Source organism: Alosa pseudoharengus, unplaced genomic scaffold, assembly GCF_046254945.1.
Source record: "Alosa pseudoharengus isolate Yale_2024_CS ecotype anadromous, Long Island Sound unplaced genomic scaffold, YU_APseudo_1.1 YU_APseudo_1.1_scf_18, whole genome shotgun sequence".
Lineage (NCBI taxonomy): Eukaryota > Metazoa > Chordata > Actinopteri > Clupeiformes > Clupeidae > Alosa > Alosa pseudoharengus.
Window position 1 is genome coordinate 16,988,508 of NW_027468650.1, and position 21,781 is coordinate 17,010,288.

The 21,781-nt window shown below is 44.6% G+C and overlaps 1 protein-coding gene across 1 annotated transcript in view; it reads left to right on the forward strand.

The window, feature by feature from the left end:
- Positions 1–4,880: 4,880 nt before the first annotated feature.
- The window catches only part of ncam1b (neural cell adhesion molecule 1b), a 73,271-nt gene continuing 56,370 nt past the window's right edge, over positions 4,881–21,781 (forward strand). The window contains exons 1-2 of the mRNA XM_076291117.1: positions 4,881–4,956; positions 21,097–21,171. Coding sequence (XP_076147232.1) covers positions 4,881–4,956; positions 21,097–21,171 — 151 coding nt within the window. The remainder of the gene's footprint in view (positions 4,957–21,096; positions 21,172–21,781) is intronic.

Here is a 21,781-nt window from a genome sequence, read left to right on the forward strand (position 1 = left end):
TTATTTATTTATGATACATTATACGTTAAAAAAGAATTGATGTCCTATTTTTTTTTAAATAAGGCATTAAGACAAAAGGCAAAATATGTTTTTTATTCCTCCATTTAGTCAATTTCAGCATGGGTGTCTTAACTTTTGCACAGCACTGTATAAACTATATAGACTTCTCTTTCATGTCATTACACTGTATTGGTGCTGTGCAAGTCGAATTGTGTGCCTGTCACTTTAATGCCGTGACGGCCCGTGACGCTTGCTTTATTCTCACGGTCTTAAGCTAACTTAGTAGCGTTGTTGTGCATGGTGCATAAGAATATGTGGATAAAATGAATTATGTTTCCCATGTCATTTAGTAAAATAAATGGTCAAAAACTCGAAGAAAATCTATCTTGGATTATAGCAGATAAGTGTCTTGTATCATATCTATAATTTTGGTAAGCTCTACAGGAATTACAAACTATCTCAGATGTAAATGGTTGCGTATCCTATTACTCAAATTTAATTAAACCCACCAATAGGCTAGCTAGACCTTAGTTTCACAGCCTAGGTATGTTAGCAACACAGGGCTTGAAAGCATTGCCTGTATCACAAACAAAAATGAAACAATGCGTGGAATTTATCTGGGAATAGGCTACTGAAGGTAGGGGTGAGCTATCTCGCTGGCGTGTTAAATTTGGTTCTTTGGTTAACATAATGTAGGCTAGGCTACGTTTTTTTGCACAAAAAATTTAGCGTCTGCTAATAAACTTAAACATAAACACAAACAAGCGTGATCTCCTGTGGAATCCCTGACTGCACCTTCAACGTTAGCCTACTATTATTTGTTGACATGAAACCTGAACGAACGGCAGCTGTTCCTGAAGTTCACTTGCGTCTATTTTTTTTTTTTTTTTAATTAGGCAACTTTTTTTGCAGTGGCGCTTGAATTCCAGGAGCTGCGCTGCGCCGCTGATGAATACATTGTAGGGGAAACACTGCTTTGATCCAAGGTTTTGATTGACAGTCGGTTTTGGCGAAAACAAGACAAATATCGGCTCTGAACACCCTCTACTCGACATATCCCTGTGTAGGCTAGCAGCTAACTTGTTAATCTAGCCTCGGCTAGTTTTACTTGTGTGGAGAAATTCTTCATTCTCGAAAAGAATGTTCCCAATACTGTTAATTAGGTCCACCTCTGTCAATCTCATACCACGTCGGACTTGAAAACCATCTTAAATCGCTTTAAGATGCCGTTCTCTCTAAGAAAGGAATGTCGATAGTAGTTTCCATCTGAATATTTCTACCCCAATTTGGCAGTACAAATGTGTGAGGTTGAAATATATTAATTTGATCTAATGAGTAATGGAGAGTTTATAGCCTATTGCTGTGTTCTTTTGTGTGTGTGTGTGTGTGTGTGTGTGTGTGTTTGACAGCATGTGTGACCGTAGTGAATTCTTATGTGCCAGAGGGCTGATAAAGCTAACATTCGATTTTATCTGTGAAAATGCGAAAATGCTAATATGCATGCCTGTCACATATATCACACACACACACAGTCCTCTCCCTCTGTTACTGCAATGATATCAGAAAGATACTGAAAGGAGAGGTGTGTGTGTGTGTGTGTGTGTGTGTGTGTATGTGTGTGTGTGTGTGTCTGTGTCTGTCTCTGTGTCTGTGTGTGTGTGTGTGTGTGTGTGTGATCAGGAGCCCAAGGGGAATAAGTGTTCCTTCCAGTCTCAGTGTTTGGCCCATCCTCCTAATAGTGTATGCTCCGTGTCCCTCCCGAGTTTACGAGCCGAACCGAGAGGAGAGGAGACGAACGAGAGGGAGAGGGTTTCTATGGCAACTGTTGGCAGTGACTACCAGTGTGGTGGTAGCCTGAGTGGAAAGCCAATGTGTTGAACGAGAGAGAGAGGAAGAAAGAGAGGAAGAAGGAGGGAGAGAGAGAGGCAGAGAGAGGGGAAGAGGGAGGGAGAGAGAGAGGAAGAGGGAGGGAGAGAGAGAGACAGTCATCTTCGTCTTTCCTGCTGCTGCTGCTGTTGCTGCTCGCCTGTCTGTCCAGCTACTGGGGCTGGCCGTGTAATTCCTGGACTGGTCTTCATTTAAACCAGCAGAGCATCGCTGAGTCTACGCCATAAACCAGCAGAGCATCGCTGAGTCTACGCCATAAACCAGCAGAGCATCGCTGAGTCTACGCCATAAACCAGCAGAGCATCGCTGAGTCTACGCCATAAACCAGCAGAGCATCTACACCTTAAACTAGCAGAGCTTTACTGCATCTATTCACACCTTAAACCAACAGAGCATCTAAATCAGCAGAGCATCACTGGCTCTAGACTTAAAGTAACACAGAACATCACAGAATCTACACCTTAAACTTAGAGCTTTTCTGTTTCTATCTAGACCTTAAACTAGCAGAGTGTCATTGCTTTTTTGTCTTAAACCAGTGCAGTATCACTGCCTCACTGCTTTTTTTCCCCCCTTAAACCAGATACACCTTAACTTTAACCAGTTATACTTAACATCACGCTTGCCTTAGATCGATTACTTCTTATAACCATGGCATATGCCTTAAAGCAACACCAAAGAGTTTTTTATACCTTAAAATAATGTTTCCAAAATCGTTTCAGTGGTTCATCAACTCGTAACAGGGTGAACGGCAATTCTGCATTCGCTTCGCGGCCCTCTATCGGCTATAACCGCACTATGTAAGTTTGCTAGATCGTGTAGCGGATCTGTAGTTCGAATGAATGAGACATAAGAAACTACAAATTTGACTTGCATCTGATGTCGCAATACATCGTACTTTTGTAAGTCATGCAAAATATTCTACCTTGTCTATGGACATCGTTATTTGCAAAGCCGGTGCTGGATAAACAAATAGCGTGCGTGCGACAGAGGGAAAGTTCTTTGGTGTTGCTTTAAACCAGATGTATCTTAAACCTATCATCAACATTTCTGTTACAGTTAGCATTCTAAAGCATATCTACCCCAGGCCTTAGATATGCTTTAGGATGCTAGGAGGGTTTGCTTGGTTCTAAAGCATAACTACCCCAGGCCTCTGTTACAGTTTTGCATCCTGAATCATATCTACCCCAGACCTCTGTTACAGGTAGTATCCTAAAGCATATCTACCCCAGACATCTGTTACAGGTAGCATCCTAAAGCATATCTACCCCAGGCCTCTGTTACAGGTAGCATCCTAAAGCATATCTACCCCAGACCTTTGTTGCAGGTACAGTGTTTCCCATACATTGACTAATCTGTGGCGGGGCGCCAGAAAATCAAAATCGGCCGCCACAGATGAATATTCTATGTTTAATTTAAATCTAAATATATAGATCAAATCCTTGCATTGCCATTGAGCTGCGCTTTTTACGCACGCAGCCTTTCCTTACCCCGCCCCGCTCTCTGCCGTAGCCTGCTGCCCCTCCTCTGCATGTGCATTTAACAAAATATTCACGATTGTTGAAGGATTGTTGTTGCCACATAGAAGCATTGCATAGAAGACGTCTGGCTAAATTGCTATTAAATCCGCTTAGCATCGTGACCATGCTGAAGCGCAAATTTGTTCAAAACTGCTGCATTGAAGTTAACTCTGCTAAGGTCTTATCACAACATAGTAGGCTACATTGAAGAGACTAAACTTAAAGTTAAGTTATGCAATCAAGCAGTATCTCAAAGCTAACGTTAGAATACTGTTTGGATGTAGAATTTAGCATGCTTAGCCTACTTACAGCTGCTTGTCAATTTCGTTGAAGGGCTCATTTTATTGACTCTGACACTGAATGTTTGCAAAATCCCGATGTAAATGGAACATTTTCCAAAATTCAAAAGTGCTTGTCCAAAGGAGAAGTAGCAACCTTTATTTTAACTTTGTAGAAAACGTTATAAATTGCATGCATCCACACATCAGCAGCCTTTTTACGTTAACTGTGTTAATCACGAACATCTTAAAGTGACAGGCACTCAATTAGACCTAACGATCTTAATACCCCCGTTGTCCAAGTCAGCTACCGCCACAAATTGAATCCAATTCTGTGGGAAACACTGAGGTAGCATTCTAAAGCATATCTACCCCAGGCCTCTGTTACAGTTTTGCATCCTAAAGCATATCTACCCCAGACCTCTGTTACAGGTAGCATCCTAAAGCATATCTACTCCAGGCCTCTGTTACAGGTAGCATCCTAAAGCTAAGCAAAGTAGGCTATCATCTCTGTGCTAAAAGCCTTGCTGCTCTTTACAGGGTGGTTTACATGAGAGCTGCCATGGTTTTATTGTTATACTCATAATGCGCTGTGGCATTAACTGCTGAATTACTGTGCTGTCTTATCAGCATCCAGGTTTTAAAGGGCATTAAACATGAGGACATTAATCCTCATTAACTCACACACACAGCAGTTATCCACACACTGTACACCAGAGAGAGAAGAAATGCTTACTCCTTTGAATAGTCCTTTGAGAGTTCTTTACTGGAGAAAGAGGGTGATGGAGAGGGAGAGAGAGAAAGATGGAGAGGGAGGTATAGAGGGGGGCAGAGCGGTATAGAATGAGAGATGGAGTGAGAGAAAAATGGAAGAGAGTAATAGAGAGAGGTATAGAGGGAGAAGGAAGAGAGAGATAACCATAGAAGGAGGGGAGAGATTCAGAAATGTATAGAAGCACACCGAGAGGGAGAGATGAAGGCACAGAGAGAGTGTTTGTGTGCACGCATATGTGTGTGTGTCTGTGTGTGTCTGTGTCTGTGTGACTGTGAGAATGTTTGTGCATGTGCACACGTGTGTGTGTGTGTGTGTGTGAGTCTTTGTTTGAACTGAGCCAGCCCAGCAGACACGCCTGGGAGAGGTTCCCACAGGTGGCACAGCTCAGGGCTCATCCGGCCCAATGCTGGCTCAGATCTGGCTATGATCCGGCAGCAGCAGCAGCAGGCCGCCCCCCTCAGGGGTAATCAGCTTAGGCAGCAGCAGCAGCGGCACCCGGGTAGCCTAGCGTATCAGGTACCGTCGCCTAGCAGCAGCAGCAACCCATAGAGTGAGCGCATAACACCACCTCTCTCTCACACACACACACACACACACAGACACAGAATAAGGACATTAAGCCTCACAGAGAGCAGCATTTGGAATAACGTCCTCAACACACTACCATGACACATACAGTACACACACACACTGCCATGACCAGTGTTTTAGTCACATTTGTGGGTATAAGTTGTTGTTTTTTGTGTCATTTGTGTTTTTTGTTGACAACATAAAAATAGGGCAAAATGTGCATGTTTTAACCTTTACGTAGAGAGTAATTAGGTCTTAGCAGCTCCATGGTCTATTAACATTCAAACGAGAGGCAGCTTTCAAAGGCCACACTGTATACTGCCAAGAAACCCTATAACGCATGCAAGGCCATACCCTATAGTCCATACACACACACACACACACACACACACACACATGCATGGCCACGTGGACATCCTCTGAGGGCTGCATCTAGAGACTGCCAGAGAGAGGAAACATACACGCAGTCACGCACACATGCACACGCACACACACACACACACACACACACACAGACATTTACACACAAACACACACACACACACACACACACAAACGCGCACACACACACATATATATATATATATACACATAAACACACACACACACACACACAGACGTGCAACCCAAACCTCTCTTGCACAATGAGAGAGTGACCATCAGAGGCTCCGGTCTCCATCCCAACCCCATGGACCACACACCTCCGCTCACCTCACCTCACCTCACCTCACCTCACCTCACCTCACCTCACCTTTACTCTGTTCGGGTTCCCTCTGAGGGCAGATTGGGAGTGTTTTTAGCACACTGGCCGCATACAGTAGTACACTCACAGGGACTGGTCAGCCGTATTCATGTGAGCCAGTCTCTGGTCAGCCATGTTGATGTGAGCCGGTCTGTGGTCAATTGTGTTACTGTAATGTGAGCTGGTCTTTGGTCAGTCAAGTTCATGTAAGCTGATCCATCCCATAGTTTGTTATGGGCTGGAAGGAAAGCAAGAGGAACTTCCCATTTGTAGTTACCAAGCAACCACCTAATCAAAGAGAGAATTTAACCAAGTTGGAAATATTACTTCCTCCCACAGAAACACTAAAAGCAGACCTCTTACACATAAACACACACGCGCACACTCACACAAGCTCTCTCTAGACCTACATGAATCATCCTTTTCAGTCAGCGTGACTGAAAAGCATGTTTGGGAGAACATTTGCGAGAGGGCAGCTTTTTAACGACATCTCGACACACAAGTATTTCAGAAGGGTGCCCTCTTTGCATCCTAATTCCCACATTCCACAGATCCACTGTACATAGCTACCATCAATAACCCCCCTACACACACACCACACACACAGCGCACACCACACACACACAACACACACACACACACACACACACACACAGATGCGAGTGCAGTGAGGGCCAGGGCCAAGCGGAGAGGAGTAGATCTGCAGCCATTGTTTTCTCCTCATCAATGATTTAGCAGCAGCAGCAGCAGCAACACAATGAGGAGGTTTGTTTGATACCGACCTGCTTAGACCCAGCTGTTCCTACAGAGACCTCCTCATTCAGCTGCCATCAGTCTCACTCATTCAGACAAAAGGCACACACACACACACACACACAGCTACTTTAGTGCTGGAACATTCCGTGAAATGCTCTCGGTTTAGCCTTCCCGTTCTCTGGTTGCTACGGGTGATTTTCATATCCTCACTGACAGAGATGCACCTTTCAGGGGTCCTTCGGTGTTCTGAGCTCTTTGAATGCTGATTATGCGCACACACACACACACGCTTCCGCACAAAAAATGGTGCCCATCCTTGACCAGTGTCTTCTCCCACGCACCTCTGATCGACCCTGCCGGTGGGTCGGCTCTTGGGGTTTGGTTATGATCAGGAGTGAGAGAGAGAAACATACAGTATGTCTCAGTGAGATGAAAGAGAGCCTCACTTCTGGGAGAGACAGAGTGTGCAGGCTTCTAATTAAGGCTTATGGCCTGCAGTATTAACACACACACACACACACACACACACACACACACACACACACACACACACACACACACACACACACACACACACACACACAATCCCATCAGTAATAGCCTGATTCAGTGAGGATCTGCTCCATCAGGATGGCCCATTGAGAGCACTGTGATTCTAATGAGATGGTACAGGGAAGTGCCAGTCAGCAGAGCTACGGTAGCTTCAACCAACTCACGCGAACACGCACTCAACATACACTCAACACACACTCAACACACACTCAACATACACTCCCAACACACTGAACATACTCAAAACGCTCTCAACACGCACTCAACATACACTCCCAACACACTGAACATACTCAAAACACACACTCAACACACACTCTCTCAACTCACAACGCACCCTCCACACACACTCTCTCACCTTTAACCCCATAAAGAAAAGACCTTCCCATTCCCGTGCCTGGCAGTCAGGCGTTGACTAATTGCAGTTCGTACAGCTCCTGCAGCTGGATCCATTATGCATGGATGTAAATGTGTACACACTCAAGTGTGAATCTGCTATTTTCCTTTAATGCAGGAGCAAGTCAGTAAACTGCTAGCTGCCTAGTGTAAATCTGGGCTGTGAATACTGTAGGTGCTTGTGATTTTGATAAAACGTGCAAGTCTATCAGATGATCATCAAATGATCAACAGAATGAAGTTCGGCCAATTAAAAAAAAAGACCTGTTAAATAATGGAACAATTCATCAAAAAAGATTTTAAAAAAGTGATAGCATGACGTCTGATGTCTTTCCAACCAAACAGATGTCAGAAAAACATACTTCAAATGAAGCAAAGTGTGGCAAAGCTGTTAAAAAATTCTGCCTAGCAAGTGTGAACGAAGATCAAAAGACTGGATTAGAATGTACTTCTTGGATGGTCAGTGAACTGTAGGGTTTGCTTTATAATTCTCTTTATAGTCTGAAAAGTGGGACCGTGGCTGGGTTGTTGCGGCACCCTGTAATTTGGAGCCTGTGTTTTATTCTTCTTTTTGCTGGTCTGCATCCCCCAGGCCCAAGTCTGGGTCTTCCACAGAACAGCTCTGTGAGAAAGCTCTCTCTGCACCAGAGTCCTCTTGGTCAGACAACCCAAACACACACACACACACACACACGAATACAGACACACACACACACAGACATGTACACACACACACACACACACACACACACACACACACACACACACACACACACTCCGATTATCCAATTGCAGGTCTACCTGCATAATTCAGCGTTCTATTTCTACAGCATTGCATCTAGTTTGAATCCCTCCATGTCATTACTGGGTTTATGGACTCCACTCCGTCCACGTGTGTAAAGCACTCCGTCCATGTGTGTAAAACACTCTGTCCATGTGTGCGAAACACCGCGAGTGCTTAGTCCCACATCACCCCATCTCCCAGCCTCCAGCATATAATATAGTTGCAGGTTTACCTGAACGCTAAAAATTAAACTAGAGGACTAAATAAGTAATCTTATAAACACTTCAATATCGTTGATCAGTTTAACGTTACTGAATCCTGTTTAACCAAAATGGCCTCCGTCTCAAGGCAGTCCTTTGCCCCTTTGAGAAGTTGGCGAAAAGTTCTCTCTCAAAAGCTTCCTCAGTTTAAATTCAGTGTGTGTACGTGGTGCCTCGGATGCTGCCCTGTGTTGTCTGTCTACAGATTCAGTTCGGTTGCTCTGCAATGTTATCATTATTAATCAGTGTAATAAACCTGATTATTTATCGTCTACCCACTTCAAATAAACACTCGCTCAGCATTAAATAGCAGAATGGGCCTGTTTTCCGAGGGAATTCAGTTCTGTTGTTCTGTTCTGCAACTTGTTATTGTTATCATTCAGCATTTATTATATTATATTATTTACCCTCTTTAAATGACTCTGCATTAGCATAAAGGGCCTATTTTTAGTGAAAATGCAATGAAATGAGGATTGTATAGACATGGCCTGAGTGATGGACGGGAAATAGGTTCTGACAGACACCCCTCAAGCATGTTAGCATTCCAGTTGCATGGTTACGGCAAGTTTATTTTCAACGCAGCTTATTCTGACGATGTTCTGCTCGGAGCGGAGTGCATCATAGGCAGGCTATCTGTACGGTTCTGCACTCATGGTGGTGTGCTGGAACAGTGGCAGGGGAACACTGGACTGGCCTCGGACCCTCTCAGATTCAGCCTTATTGAGCTGTTCCTTCTCAGATTCAGCCTTTTTCAGCTGTTCTCTCACACATTCAGCCTTATTGAGCTGTTCCTTTTATAAACAGATGCAGCCTTATTGAGCTGTTCCTTTTATAAACAGATGCAGCCTTATTGAGCTGTTCCTTTTATAAACAGATGCAGCCTTATTGAGCTGTTCCCTCTCAGGTTGAGCGTTATTGAGCTGTTCCCTTTATAAACAGATTCAGACTCTTTTCTTTCTTTTCTCAGACTCTTCCTAAGATATGCCATTTTCCTTTTCTATAACATTTCTGCTTTAGGGGTCAAATATCAGTGTATGAAGGTGTTTCATGGATACTGAACACAGCCTTGTATCTTTGTCACATTCAGAGTGGTTTGTGTGAAAGCGGTGTGTGTATATGACTAAAGGCCTATCTCCACTGAGTGGGCTATAGCAGTGTTTCCCAAACTTTTTTTCTGGGGACCCACTTTTTAAAAACGACAGACCATCGCGACCCAATTCACTTCTAACATGCAACCACCAAATACTGCCCAAATTGTTGATGTTTTAGACCACGGCTTCTCAAACTTTTCTATGTTGGGCCCCTTCAAACCATTCTACAATGGATCAGTGAAGATCAGAAAAGATCAGTTTTAATGCGCATCTAAGAGTTTGGGGATATTCTCGCATGCTACAAGTCACTCTCAGCATAATGAGCTGTTCCTGAATTTCTAAAGAGAGATGTTAGTCTACGTTGCGTTGCAGACATTTGGATCCATAACACCGTGGACGCCGATTCCGATGTAAACATAGCCTATGCAAATAACTCAAGTTGTTATATTATAGCCTAATTGTGGAGGTTTCTTTATTTGGAATTTAAATCCGCATTTTCTGCATTTTTAAAATTGTGATTGTTTGTGCTAAGGCTGTATTGGTGTTGTGATAGGCTATGTTGTAAGACTGAAATGAATAAATATCAGAACAAGAGGCTTTTGCGCAATTGGTGAAGAATACAGAAAGATCAACGATAGGCTACTGTAGTGGAGTTCGTGAGACGGGAAACGCCAGGAAAACAGCGTTTAAAATGTCCATTTAAAAGGTACCCTAATCTAATGCACTGTTGTGCATTTTAAATCAGAACTAAGGAGGAATGTGAAGAGGCTGCTATTAACTGTAAAGATCTTCGATCTACAATCGAAACTATCAATAGCATAATGTCCGGTCTATGGATGTTTGCTTCGTTGTTGACAGCACGGCCTTTGAGATTTCTAATGACACATTTTAGTTTTTAATTGGCCAAGCTAAAGAGCTGGTATCTGGTATTGTTTGTGCAACTATACTACATGCAAAAATGCACAGATTGAGTTATGACAAAAAACATGACACCACTAGACTGTGGTAGTAAACAAACTAGATCCTAAAAGAAAGGTGCTAGCTTCCCTGGCTGAATGGTAGGCTATAAGCTATTAGCCTACACAACATAAATTGTGACTATGCTGGCGACCCAAATAAAATCTCCTGCGACCCACCTGTGGGTCGCGACCCAGTCTTTGGGAACCAATGGGCTATAGGACTCCATAATACTACAGTGTTCTGAAGGAGGGTTTCAGCAACACACATACCTGTAAATAATGTTGGAGCTTTACATTTGCAGTGTGTGAAGAAGCCTGAGCAGTGGAAGTTAAATACATTTGTGCTTGACATTTGAGTTAATGCAGATCTGTGTGACGTTTGAGTTTCAATCGCACACACACACACACACACACACACACACACACACACACACACACACACACACACACACACACACACACACACACACACACACACACACACACACACACACACATACACACACACACACACACACACACACACACACACACACACACACTCCTGGAGGCCAGAGTTGTGAGCAGGAAGCCGTTATTGAAGTGGTTACTGTGGAGAAGCACCTACAGAGTTGTCGTGATCACTGATTGGTTGAAATCAATTCCCAGTATCGACCAAGAGAGAGGTAGCTGTTAATGGTCTTTTATGTTGGTTACTCCTGCTCTCTGTTTCACCTTATTCTCTCTCTCTTTCTCTCTCTCCCTCTTTCCTCTCTCTTTCCCTCCCCTTTTTATTCCTCTTTTCACTGTGTCTGCTTCTCCCTCTTTTTCTCTTTCCCTCCTTTCTTTCACCCTCTCTCTATCTTTCCTGTCTCTCCCTCTCTACTTTCACTCACCTTCTTCCCCCTCTCACTTTCCTCCCCATCTCCCTTCCCTCCTTTCTTTCACCCTCTCTCTATCTTTCCTGTCTCTCCCTCTCTACTTTCACTCACCTTCTTCCCCCTCTCCCTTCTCTCCTTTCTCTTCTCACTGTGCTTGCCTTACTCTCCTTCTCTCTATCTCTCCATCTTCTCCCCCCTCTCTCTCCCTCCCTTCCTCTCTCTCCCTCTCCTATCTCTCCCTTCTCTCCTTTCTCCCATCTCTGTCTCTATCTCTCTCTCTGTCTCCCTCTTTCTCTCCCTCTCTCTTCCTCCCATCTGTGTCTCTCTCGGGGCTCTGTTGTCTTTCATTCTGGACTGTTTTATGTTCCGTTGTCCCCTCAGTTGTCGTCTTAGTGCAGTGTTCATTAGTCGTTAGTTAGTCTGGCGTTGTTCCTGCAGCCCCCTCACATCCAGCCTTCAGCCAAGAAAATGACAGCTCACACACACACACACACACACACACACACACACACACACACACACACACACACTCTCAGTGGTGCTTCATCCTTGCAGCTGTTTGCTTCTTCATTGTCAGGGAAATGTACCTCAGTACCTGATTGGGCGATCTGTTTTATCTACACTGTATAGACATCTCTGCTGTGTAATAGGTTGGACTTATTTTTGCTGGTCACTGCGTATTTATGTTGTTGAAACCATCTGTCTGTGGAAGCATGAAGCCTTTAGGGGTTTTTGTCTTGTTCTTTTTTTTAAAGAAATAGTTGTTTTTAGGTCTGAAGATGCTTTGGGCGAGTTTGTGTTACACTTGGTGATTGAGTATGAGGTCACTCGCTGTGTCTGCTTGATTTTGTCTTGTTTTTTTCTTGTTGTTATTTTGAGAGCCAGATTGGCAGACTCCTCAGAAATTTGGAGCAGATTTACTGGCATCGCTGCACCACGTTTTGCCCCATGAAAGTGCACAAGCACCATTTCAAAGAAAGTAACCAGCGTCGGTTTCCTAAAGGCACAGCATGGCTCTGCTTTGGGTGGGGGGAAGTCCCTCTTAACTCCCCCAGAAAGAAGGTTTTATGATGAAACCATAAACTCATAAATAGCGCAAACAAAAGCGCTGTAGAGAGCTTTTTGAACCAGGAGCTGAGGGGGAGACAGTGTGGAGGGGCGTCCCTGCGCCTGGACTGGTCTCTATGGTGAACCACTGGCTGACCTCACAATGGGCGTCATTCTGTGAGGAAAACTGCCCCATCTCCGCCCTCTACTACCCCCCGACCCGACCCCTGCTTTCCTTATAGAATGACGCCCCTCATGATACCATGTGGAGGTATGGAGGTGTCCAGAGCTTCCCAGCAGGAACATACAAGTCAAAGATGGACTCACATCCCACTGCAAGGTGCACTTGAACCATCAGCCATCTACCGCCCTCTACATGCTGGTGGAGCAGGGCAGGTTTAGGTCACAGAAGTTACACCTGGTTGCAGACAGGTGTTTAACGCAGGGTTCCCACGGGTCATGGAATTTCTGGAATATCATGGAATGTTAAAGAAGCCCTATGCAGGTCTGGTTATTCCTTCGCTGTTTCTGGGTTTTCGCTGGATTTGGGCTCGCATTTTTCACGACATAGCTCCCCCTGCAGCTTTGGTAGCAAGTGACTGCTACGCTAAACCCCCACTAGCTAGTGAGCTAGCCATCAAGAATAAAATCACAATAAAACGGTCGAGCAAACACATTGTTCAAGAGACTATCAAACCACATTACAAAAACGAAGTTCACCCAAGGGTAGGCTACTTACAATTTCAACAGCAACAAAGCCAAGTCGGCGTCCGTTTTGCAGTCTTCTTAGAAACTACAATCTGACTACATTTTCGAGGCGCGATTGGATACTTCTGCTGAGTCACATCCGGATTTACCCGGACTGGGTTCAGAAAGTTGCATATTCGTTTTTTCCGCGGAGAAGCGATATGGGGAGACGAAGCATCCCACCAAACAACCCAGAAAGTGTTGTAGAACCATCAGAACGACTCTCAACCTAAAATTGTTGCATAGGGCTTCTTTAATAAAGTCTATTCCAGACATAGAAAGTCAGAGAATTATATCATATTTGGGGCTTTTCCATTACCTCTTGCTTGAGTGGTTGTGGTTAGCCCTACTTTGTTTTGTTTTTTCAATGCCCATTTATTCATTTACTAAATGGTCATGGAAATTCAGGATTTTTGTCATGAAAAGTCATGGAATTTTACATTTGACTTTTTACATTGGAACTCTGTAAACCCTGTAAATGAATATGAAACACAGTACATCGGTCAGGCCAAGCATAGCAAATCGTGTTTATTGGTCTTGTGATGCTTATTTCTCATGTTATTATAAAAGGGATGCCCCTTCAGCACCATTGAACACCTTACATAGAAGAGCCAAATGTGTGGAGGATATCATCCATGTCCAGGAGGCTGCAACCATAATACACACACACAGACTAGAGCCGCAGCAGTTCAGGTCAGGACAACGGTAGAAGGAGCCTGGGTCTAGCAGCAGTATGGGCCTGGATCTAGCAGCAGTAGGAACCTCAGGACAACGGTAGAAGGAGCCTGGGTCTAGCAATAGCAAGAGCCTGGGTTCAGCTGTTGAGCTGCAGTATATTTCACTCAAAACTCTCTGTGAGATGGAGGTGCCGGCTTGACTGGTTTGGCCGATGCAGGTGGTTTCCATGCGACTCTGAGCACTCCATGGCATCAGTGAGACACCGGTGTGCTCTGATGTGCTGAAGCGGTGGTGAAGCCTCCCAGCATGGACAGCTTGTGTATGTGTTTGTGTGTGCATGTCTGAACAGCTTTTCCATACACACACACACACACACTCCTGGCGTGTTGATGCATTGGGCATGATTGTAGCCTTCGGAGCTCCTGTGGCATCTCTCAATCACACCTGCTTAGTTCGTTGATGAAAGTCTCTCACTCTCTCACACACACACAAACACACAAACACACCCGCACTGATGGAGCGGTCGTCTCTCAGATCAATAGCTAATGTGTCGCCTCACCACATCAATGCGCTCTCCAGAAGCTTCCCTCGAATATTGATTGGATATGCTGATTCCATTGTGGCGTGCTGTTTCTTTTCAAATTATTTATAACGTTGCCCACAAAAACTTTATTTATTTATGTATGCTACTCTCAATTTTCTGTCTCCTCAGTTTAGCGCCGACTTCCAAAACAAAACACGTCCAACGGAAATCAAACCACCCCTGGCTCAGACAGCAGGCCAAACATTTGGAGCCAGGCACTCAACAGCCATTTCAGTCCACACTGACTGACAGTGTTGTTTGTGTCGTGTAGTCTCCCCATTGCTATTGTTATTACTTAATTTAAGTATTTAGTATACCGTGAAATATCGTGATATAGTTTTAAAGTCTTTATCACCCATCCCTGCTGTGTTTTTTAGTCTACACATTATTTTTATAACTCAATTCAAGTACTTAGAATGGCTTATTTAAGTGCCTCTTCCACCATCCCATCTGAAGTTGCATTTGTGTTATCAGTGTGTGATAGACGCATAGACCTCTCCAGAATAAGTCCCGCCTCCTAACTTCCGTATCCATCCAACCTTCGGTCGTCAAATGTCTATGGGAAATAACATGGCGTTTTGAAAGATCGTACCTGTCAAACTCTGTAGGTGACAAAGTAGAAAAAGCTGCTGGGCAGATTGGCCTACACACTTCTGCCATCTAGTTTCCACTGGATTTTTTTATTTTCTTTGATTTTCTTTGATTTTTTTTGACAATCAAAAAATCCAGTGGAAACTAGATGGCAGAAGTGTGTAGGCCAATCTGCCCACCAGCTTTTTCTACTTCGCTACCTACAGATGCTTTACCGGTATTATATTTCGAAACGCCATGTTATTTCCCATAGACAATTGACGCCCGGAAGTTGGGTGGATACGGAAGTTACGGAGGCAGGACTTATTCTGGAGAGGTCTATGGCCCACAGGACCAAACACTACAGAGGTGTGTGATTGGTTGAGAGCAGTTCAGTGGAGATGTTTGATTGGTTGGTTGAGAAGTTTTCTTGAACAGAGGTGTGTGATTAGTTGAGAGTGGTTGTTGAGTAGAGATGTTTGGTTGTTTGAGAAGCTTTCTTGAACAGAGGTGTGCGATTGGTTGAGAGTGGTTGTTGAGTAGAGATGTTTGGTTGTTTGAGAAGTTTTCTTGAACAGAGGTGTGCGATTGGTTGAGAGTGGTTGTTGAGCAGGAGAGAGGGTTGATGGGAGTGAGGAAGTGTCCAGTCAGAGGAGGGAGGGGCCTGACGGGGCCATGCTCCCCCATAATCACTATCTGATGAGTCATGGCGCTGGAGGGAGGCTAAGTGCTTATTTATGTTTTGCTTTGAGAGCACTATTTGACAGCTATTTTCATATTTTTAGCAGAGAATCGATGGTTGAAGTGTCACAGTTCCCCTCAAACCCTGGCATTAAATTGAGAGATAGAGAGTGTGTGTGTTTGTGTTTGTGTGTGTGTGTGTTCTGTGTAGGACAGTGGACAGGTGTATCAGGGCCTTATCAAAGCCTGACAAAGCACTGTTTCCTGTTATGAGATCTTTAATTTAGTTTGTGTGTGTGTGTGCTTATGGTTTCTACTCACTGTTTCAGAGTTCATCATGACATAAATGTGCACACGCACACACACACACACACACACACACACACACACACACACACACACACACACACATACGCATGCACACATACACACGCAGGTCTACGAGCATACATTCACAAACACACACACGCTCATACAAACATTAACACACATATATTCACATGCACAGTCACACACACATACACACGCACACACACACACCCACACACCTCCTGATCTGGGTGTTAGCTGAACTAATTGCTTTCTAGAGAGTCCTGGTTCACCACTAATTGTGTGATGCTGTCAAGGGCCAGTGAGGGGGTGGGCTGCTTCTGTCAGGTGTGTCAACTGGAGTAAATAAATACCTGACACACACACACACACACACACACACACACACACACACACACACATACACATACACATACACACACACTCACAAACATATTAGCAGCCTCCCCAGGCACAGAGCTGCACCGCCCGTCACACACATTACTGTGGATATTTATACACTCTTGTTTTATTTGTTCTCACAGGTGGCGGGACGGGTAGGCGTTGGAAGTCTCTCTACTCATAATAGCCTCCATCTTGTTTAGAAGCAGCGGCGTCGTCTGAATGGGGCTGTCACACTCCCGTGCTCATAACAGTCATTAGGCCCGCAGCTCAGGACTTTGGGGGTGGTGTGAAGTAAGCCTCGAAGAACGTAGTCAAATTCCGGGCTTTTGAAGTCGAGGCGACAGGACAGCTCGGCAGAGAATAGAGAGCGTTTCCCGTTGGGCCCCGTCATTGCCTTGCCGTGCCTTGCAGTTCAAGTGGGGGCAGTAGAATGTACTTGTGTGAAAAACTGCAGGGCAGATTGTGCCCCTACAGGTGAAGTCACACTTTTGAAGAGTCTGTGGCAGGCTTCATTACACCAAAGTGGATCAGTTTAATATAGTCGCCTACGCCCACTGAACTGGTGCACTGTGCCGGTGTGAGATGTACTTTAAACAAAAGTAGGCTACGCTTCAAGCATTATCTCTTTCCATTTGAGGCATTCAGGAGAGGTTTTGAGGTCCTGCAGGGATGGACTCGCCAGATTCGCTTTTGTATTCATGATGAGACTGCTGCTGGACTCATTCAGCTGCTGACTCGTTGCAGCCGACTGGAGAGAGTGACTGGGGCAAATCTGAGTGTAGCAGCCGACTGGAGAGAGTGACTGGGGCAAATCTGAATGTATCAGCCGACTGGAGAAAGCAACTGGGGCAAATCAGAGTGTATCAGCTGATCGGAGAGAGCGACTGGGGCAAATCTGAGTGAGATCAGGAGGGGTTGGACAGGTTTGGGTCCCTCTGATTCAGCGCTGCAAAGAGACCAAGGAGCGGTGTAGCAACCAGCTGGCCCAGCGCTCGACCTGAGTGATAGACACACGCTTACAGTAGAGAGGGTGTAACCTGATCTTACGAGTTCACCTACAGCGAGGTTTTATTGATGCTTGAGTGCTGGCAATAAGCATGTCTTGCTTGGTAGTTGGCCATGCCCCTGGGACGCCTATAGTGAAGATCGTGTGTGAGTGATGTCCAGTGATGTCCAGTGAGGGTAATTTGAGCTGAGAGCTACCAGTAAAAGGAAGGAGAGTGGGTTTATGCGTAATCACTGGGCTCTATGCAACACGCTAGCAGTGATTACCAAACAGACCGCTCCACTCCTATTGGATCTGAGTAAGTGCTTGACTGGCGCCCCAAAGGGCCAATCACTGACTGACTGTGAGCCTGTGATTGATTGCAGGCGGAGGCCTGATGAGAGACTTCAGAGGGGGATGGTCTGTGTGTGTGTGTGTGTGTGTGTGTGTGTGTGTGTGTGCGTGTGTGTGTGCGTGTGTGTGTTGAGCTGGCTAGCGACTAGCTAACCGCTAGCAGTAAGGCCAACAGAAGCCTTAGAGACCGCATGGCTACACAATAAACCCCTGCTGTACTGCACATCAAACAGATGCATGCAGCATCGTGCCTTTCATTAAGTTACATAACATAGCTATTAAAGAATATATTGTCATGATATGCATGTAGGCATGAGGTTTAGTACCAGCCAGGGTGAGCCGTCGAGTTTAGAATACATAGTAATATGCACATATTGCTAACATGGGAAATAAGGGAAAGAAATTCAAGGGGAATGAAATCCCCTTATGCAGGAATAGGCTAGCAAACAGGCATAAGATTGTTGTTAGAGACACAAATAATATGGATTTACAGCGTCTCGTCTCTGCTCCAGACAGAATGCCCTCTCCAATAATGATGTTGTCTCTCACATGCTGTTTTTCTCTGCTGCTTTTGGGCCAGGCTGTAATTTCAGAGATCGATGTGGATATTTGAAGCATATCCAAATATTCACAGATTTCTCTGGCTGCATGACCGAGGTGACATCATCATGTTATCGGCAGAGATATTGATCCTCACAGTCTAACAAGATCCCCCAAAGAAACCAGGAACTGGGTGGGGGTCGATTGTGTGTGTGTGTGTGTGTGTGAGTGTGTGTGTGTGTGTGTGTGTGTGTGTGTGTGTGTGTGTGTGTGTGTGTGTGTGCGACTGTGTCATGCTTGCTAGGGTTAGGGCTGTTTACTGAGCAGAAGAAGGAGATTCACCATCCAGACAGTCGACGGTCGCCGTGGGCAACCAATGTGTCTGTGAGAAACAATGAAGCCGTGTGTGTTTACACACTCTGGAGGAAAGTAATGCTAAAATAACACTTAAATCCCACTACAGGACAGAGCTATGCCTATATGGATAAGGGTCTACTTAATACCACTTTCATCAACTTTAACTTAATACGACTTTTAGTTGACTTTGACGGAAGAATAACACCAAATACGCTGGACAGGACAGAGTTATGGAAAATAACAAGTTAATTACATTACAGGACGGAGTTATGGGAAAATATCAAGTTAATTAGACTGAAGGACGGAGTTATGGGAAAATAACAGGTTAATCAGACCGCAGAACAGAATTATGGAGAAATAATGCTACAGGATGAACCCAGAGCTCTAGACTGGCATAGCTCCGAGACAGGTTTATTGGAGCTCTGCCACCCCTCTTACTGAGGTGTGCGCCCGTGTGTGTGTGTGTGTATGTGACGCGGAATCTCTGGGCACTGACTCACCCGCTGGCAGATGTGTGTGAAACATTCTATGAATACTGACTCTATGCTGTAACTTCTCTGTGAGTTTATGTAAGGTGTTTGTGTTTGTGTGTGACTGTGTGTAGCGAAATCTCTGGGCACTGTCCATGTGATGCAACTTTACCATCATTTTTCCTGAGGTGTGTGTGGAAGTTAGTCTTAGGTGTGTGTGTGTGGAAGTCAGTATCTACTCTCTAAAGCTGGCATTGTCTGGGATGCTGTGATCCCTTCCTCAGGTCTCTTATCAGTGCGGTAACTCTTGTTTCCTATCATATGCAGTAACTCCAGTTTCCCAACGTGTATAGTAACTCTTGTCTTCCTTACATGTGTGTCGACCTGAGTCGTAGTAGTCTATGAGCATTGAATCATAGTGATGGGATTCCCTTAAGAGTCTAACGTGTGTGTGTAGGTTGTGCTCCAGACTGAGGGCCTTAGTGTTGTCTCAGTCATTAGCACTGACCTAATGATCATTTCAGTATTCAGTATTTGCTAACTTGTCGTTAGCATTGCCTCAGCGCTGTAAATTGCAAATCGATAGCTAGCTGACATGATATAGATAGTCTGCTTAAGCATTGACTAATTGATGTGATATAGATTGCTATTCTGGTTTAGCATTGATTCTATGATATGTGATATGATATAGATTGCTAGCTTGCTATTATAGCATTGACTAATTGATGTGATATAGATTGCTAGTCTGGTTTAGCATTGACTCTATGATATGTGATATGATATAGATTGCTAGCTTGCTATTATAGCATTGACTAATTGATGTGATATAGATTGCTAGTCTGGTTTAGCATTGACTCTATGATATGTGATATGATATAGATTGCTAGCTTGCTATTATAGCATTGACTCAGTGATGTGATATCGATTGGACAGCACGCTGTTTCCCAGAAGCCAGTGAGCCAGGGCCGGAGAGGGTGACGGGCATGGGCTGGGTAATAGCTGGGCATCTGATGCCAGGCAGGGGCACCCTCACAGGTGCAGTCACACGATTGACTAGAGGAGGTGTCACAGATCTAATGACGCAATACTGTCACAATATCATGCGATTTCATTTTCAAATAAATCGCCATTTATTTCTGATATTATATGACGTGTGTGAGTAGTGTGTGTGTGTGAATGTGTGTGATTAAAGCATGTGTATAACGGAGTAGAGTCTCTCTGTGTGTGTGTGTGTGTGTGTGTGTGTGTGTGTGTGTGTGTCTGTGTGTGTTTGATTGTGTGTATGTGTGGGGTTTAGACAGGAGCAGGTGTAAATAGTCTGGGTGTGTGATGGAGAGTAGAATGTGTGTGGATGTGTGTGATTTGTGTGTGCCTGTCTGATTAGTGTGTGTGTGTGGGGGCCGCGGGGTGTCGACAGGAGCAGGTGTAAATACTCTGGGTGATCAACGATGCTGTTTACTGCAGGTGACGGGAGGAGAGCAGGGGTTTCCATAGCTACCTGAGAGAGGCTGCTGCAGATGGGCTGCTCCGTACAGCTCTCAGTGTGTCTAAATGTGTGCGTGCGTGCGTGCGTGCGTGCGTGTGTGTGTTCACATTGTGTGTGGTGTGTGTGTCTGTGGTGCAGATCCTTCATACAGCTGTTGGTGTGTGTGTGTGTGTGAAGTGTGTGTACGTGTGTGCGTGTGTGTGTGTGTGTGTGTGTGTGTGTGTGTGTGTAAAAAGCAGGGGAGAGAGAATGTGGGTGTTTGTGTGCAAGGTGGTTCAGATTGGCTCCTCCACAAAAAGCTCTCAGAGGAGCAGAACACAAAGATGGAGTAACTGTGTGTGTGTGTGTGTGTGTGTGTGTGTTGGGGGGGGGGCTGTTTTACTATGGTACTCCTAAATTGGTCGACTTCATCAGCTGTGTGTGTTTAACAGGACGTGTCATGTGTTTTCTGTTTCAGGTGCTTTGCAGGTGGACATCATGCCTGCCCAGGGAGAGATCAGTGTCGGAGAGGGCAAATTCTTCCTCTGTGAGGGTATGTGGGCCACACACATTATAATTTAGTAATTATTGTTTTATTGTTATTGTTATTAATGCTATTATTATACCATTATTGCAGCAATATTATGCTTAGTTAATAGATATTATGTGTCATTGTTATTAAGTGTCATCATACATTGTTATAACATTGAAACATGCACATTATGTTGTATAGTATAATCAGGATTATACTCAGTTATAATCAAAGAGAGACACAATGTATTCATCGTCACCTCCAAGTGTTTTGGACTTTTTGGACTAATTGTACAGACGAGAGTGTGTAGTTGTGTGTATGGCAGACGAGAGTGTGTGTGGTAGACTAGCCCGGTGTATGGCAGCCTATAGTCGTGCCAGTGCATCTTTCCACAGCCCCTGGCGCTTGCTGACAGCTCTGTGTTAAAGGTGTCAGGAATCAGTAATTTAGTGTGTGGAAACGCATGCGTGTGTAATTGTGCTGAGACAGCAGCTCTCTTACATCAGTGTACAGTACATGATGGAGAGTATATGGTAGAGTGTGTATACTTGAGTGTGCATGTTGGAGTATGTATGTTGAAGTGTGCATGTTGGAGTATGTATGTTGAAGTGTGCATGTTGGTGTACAGTAT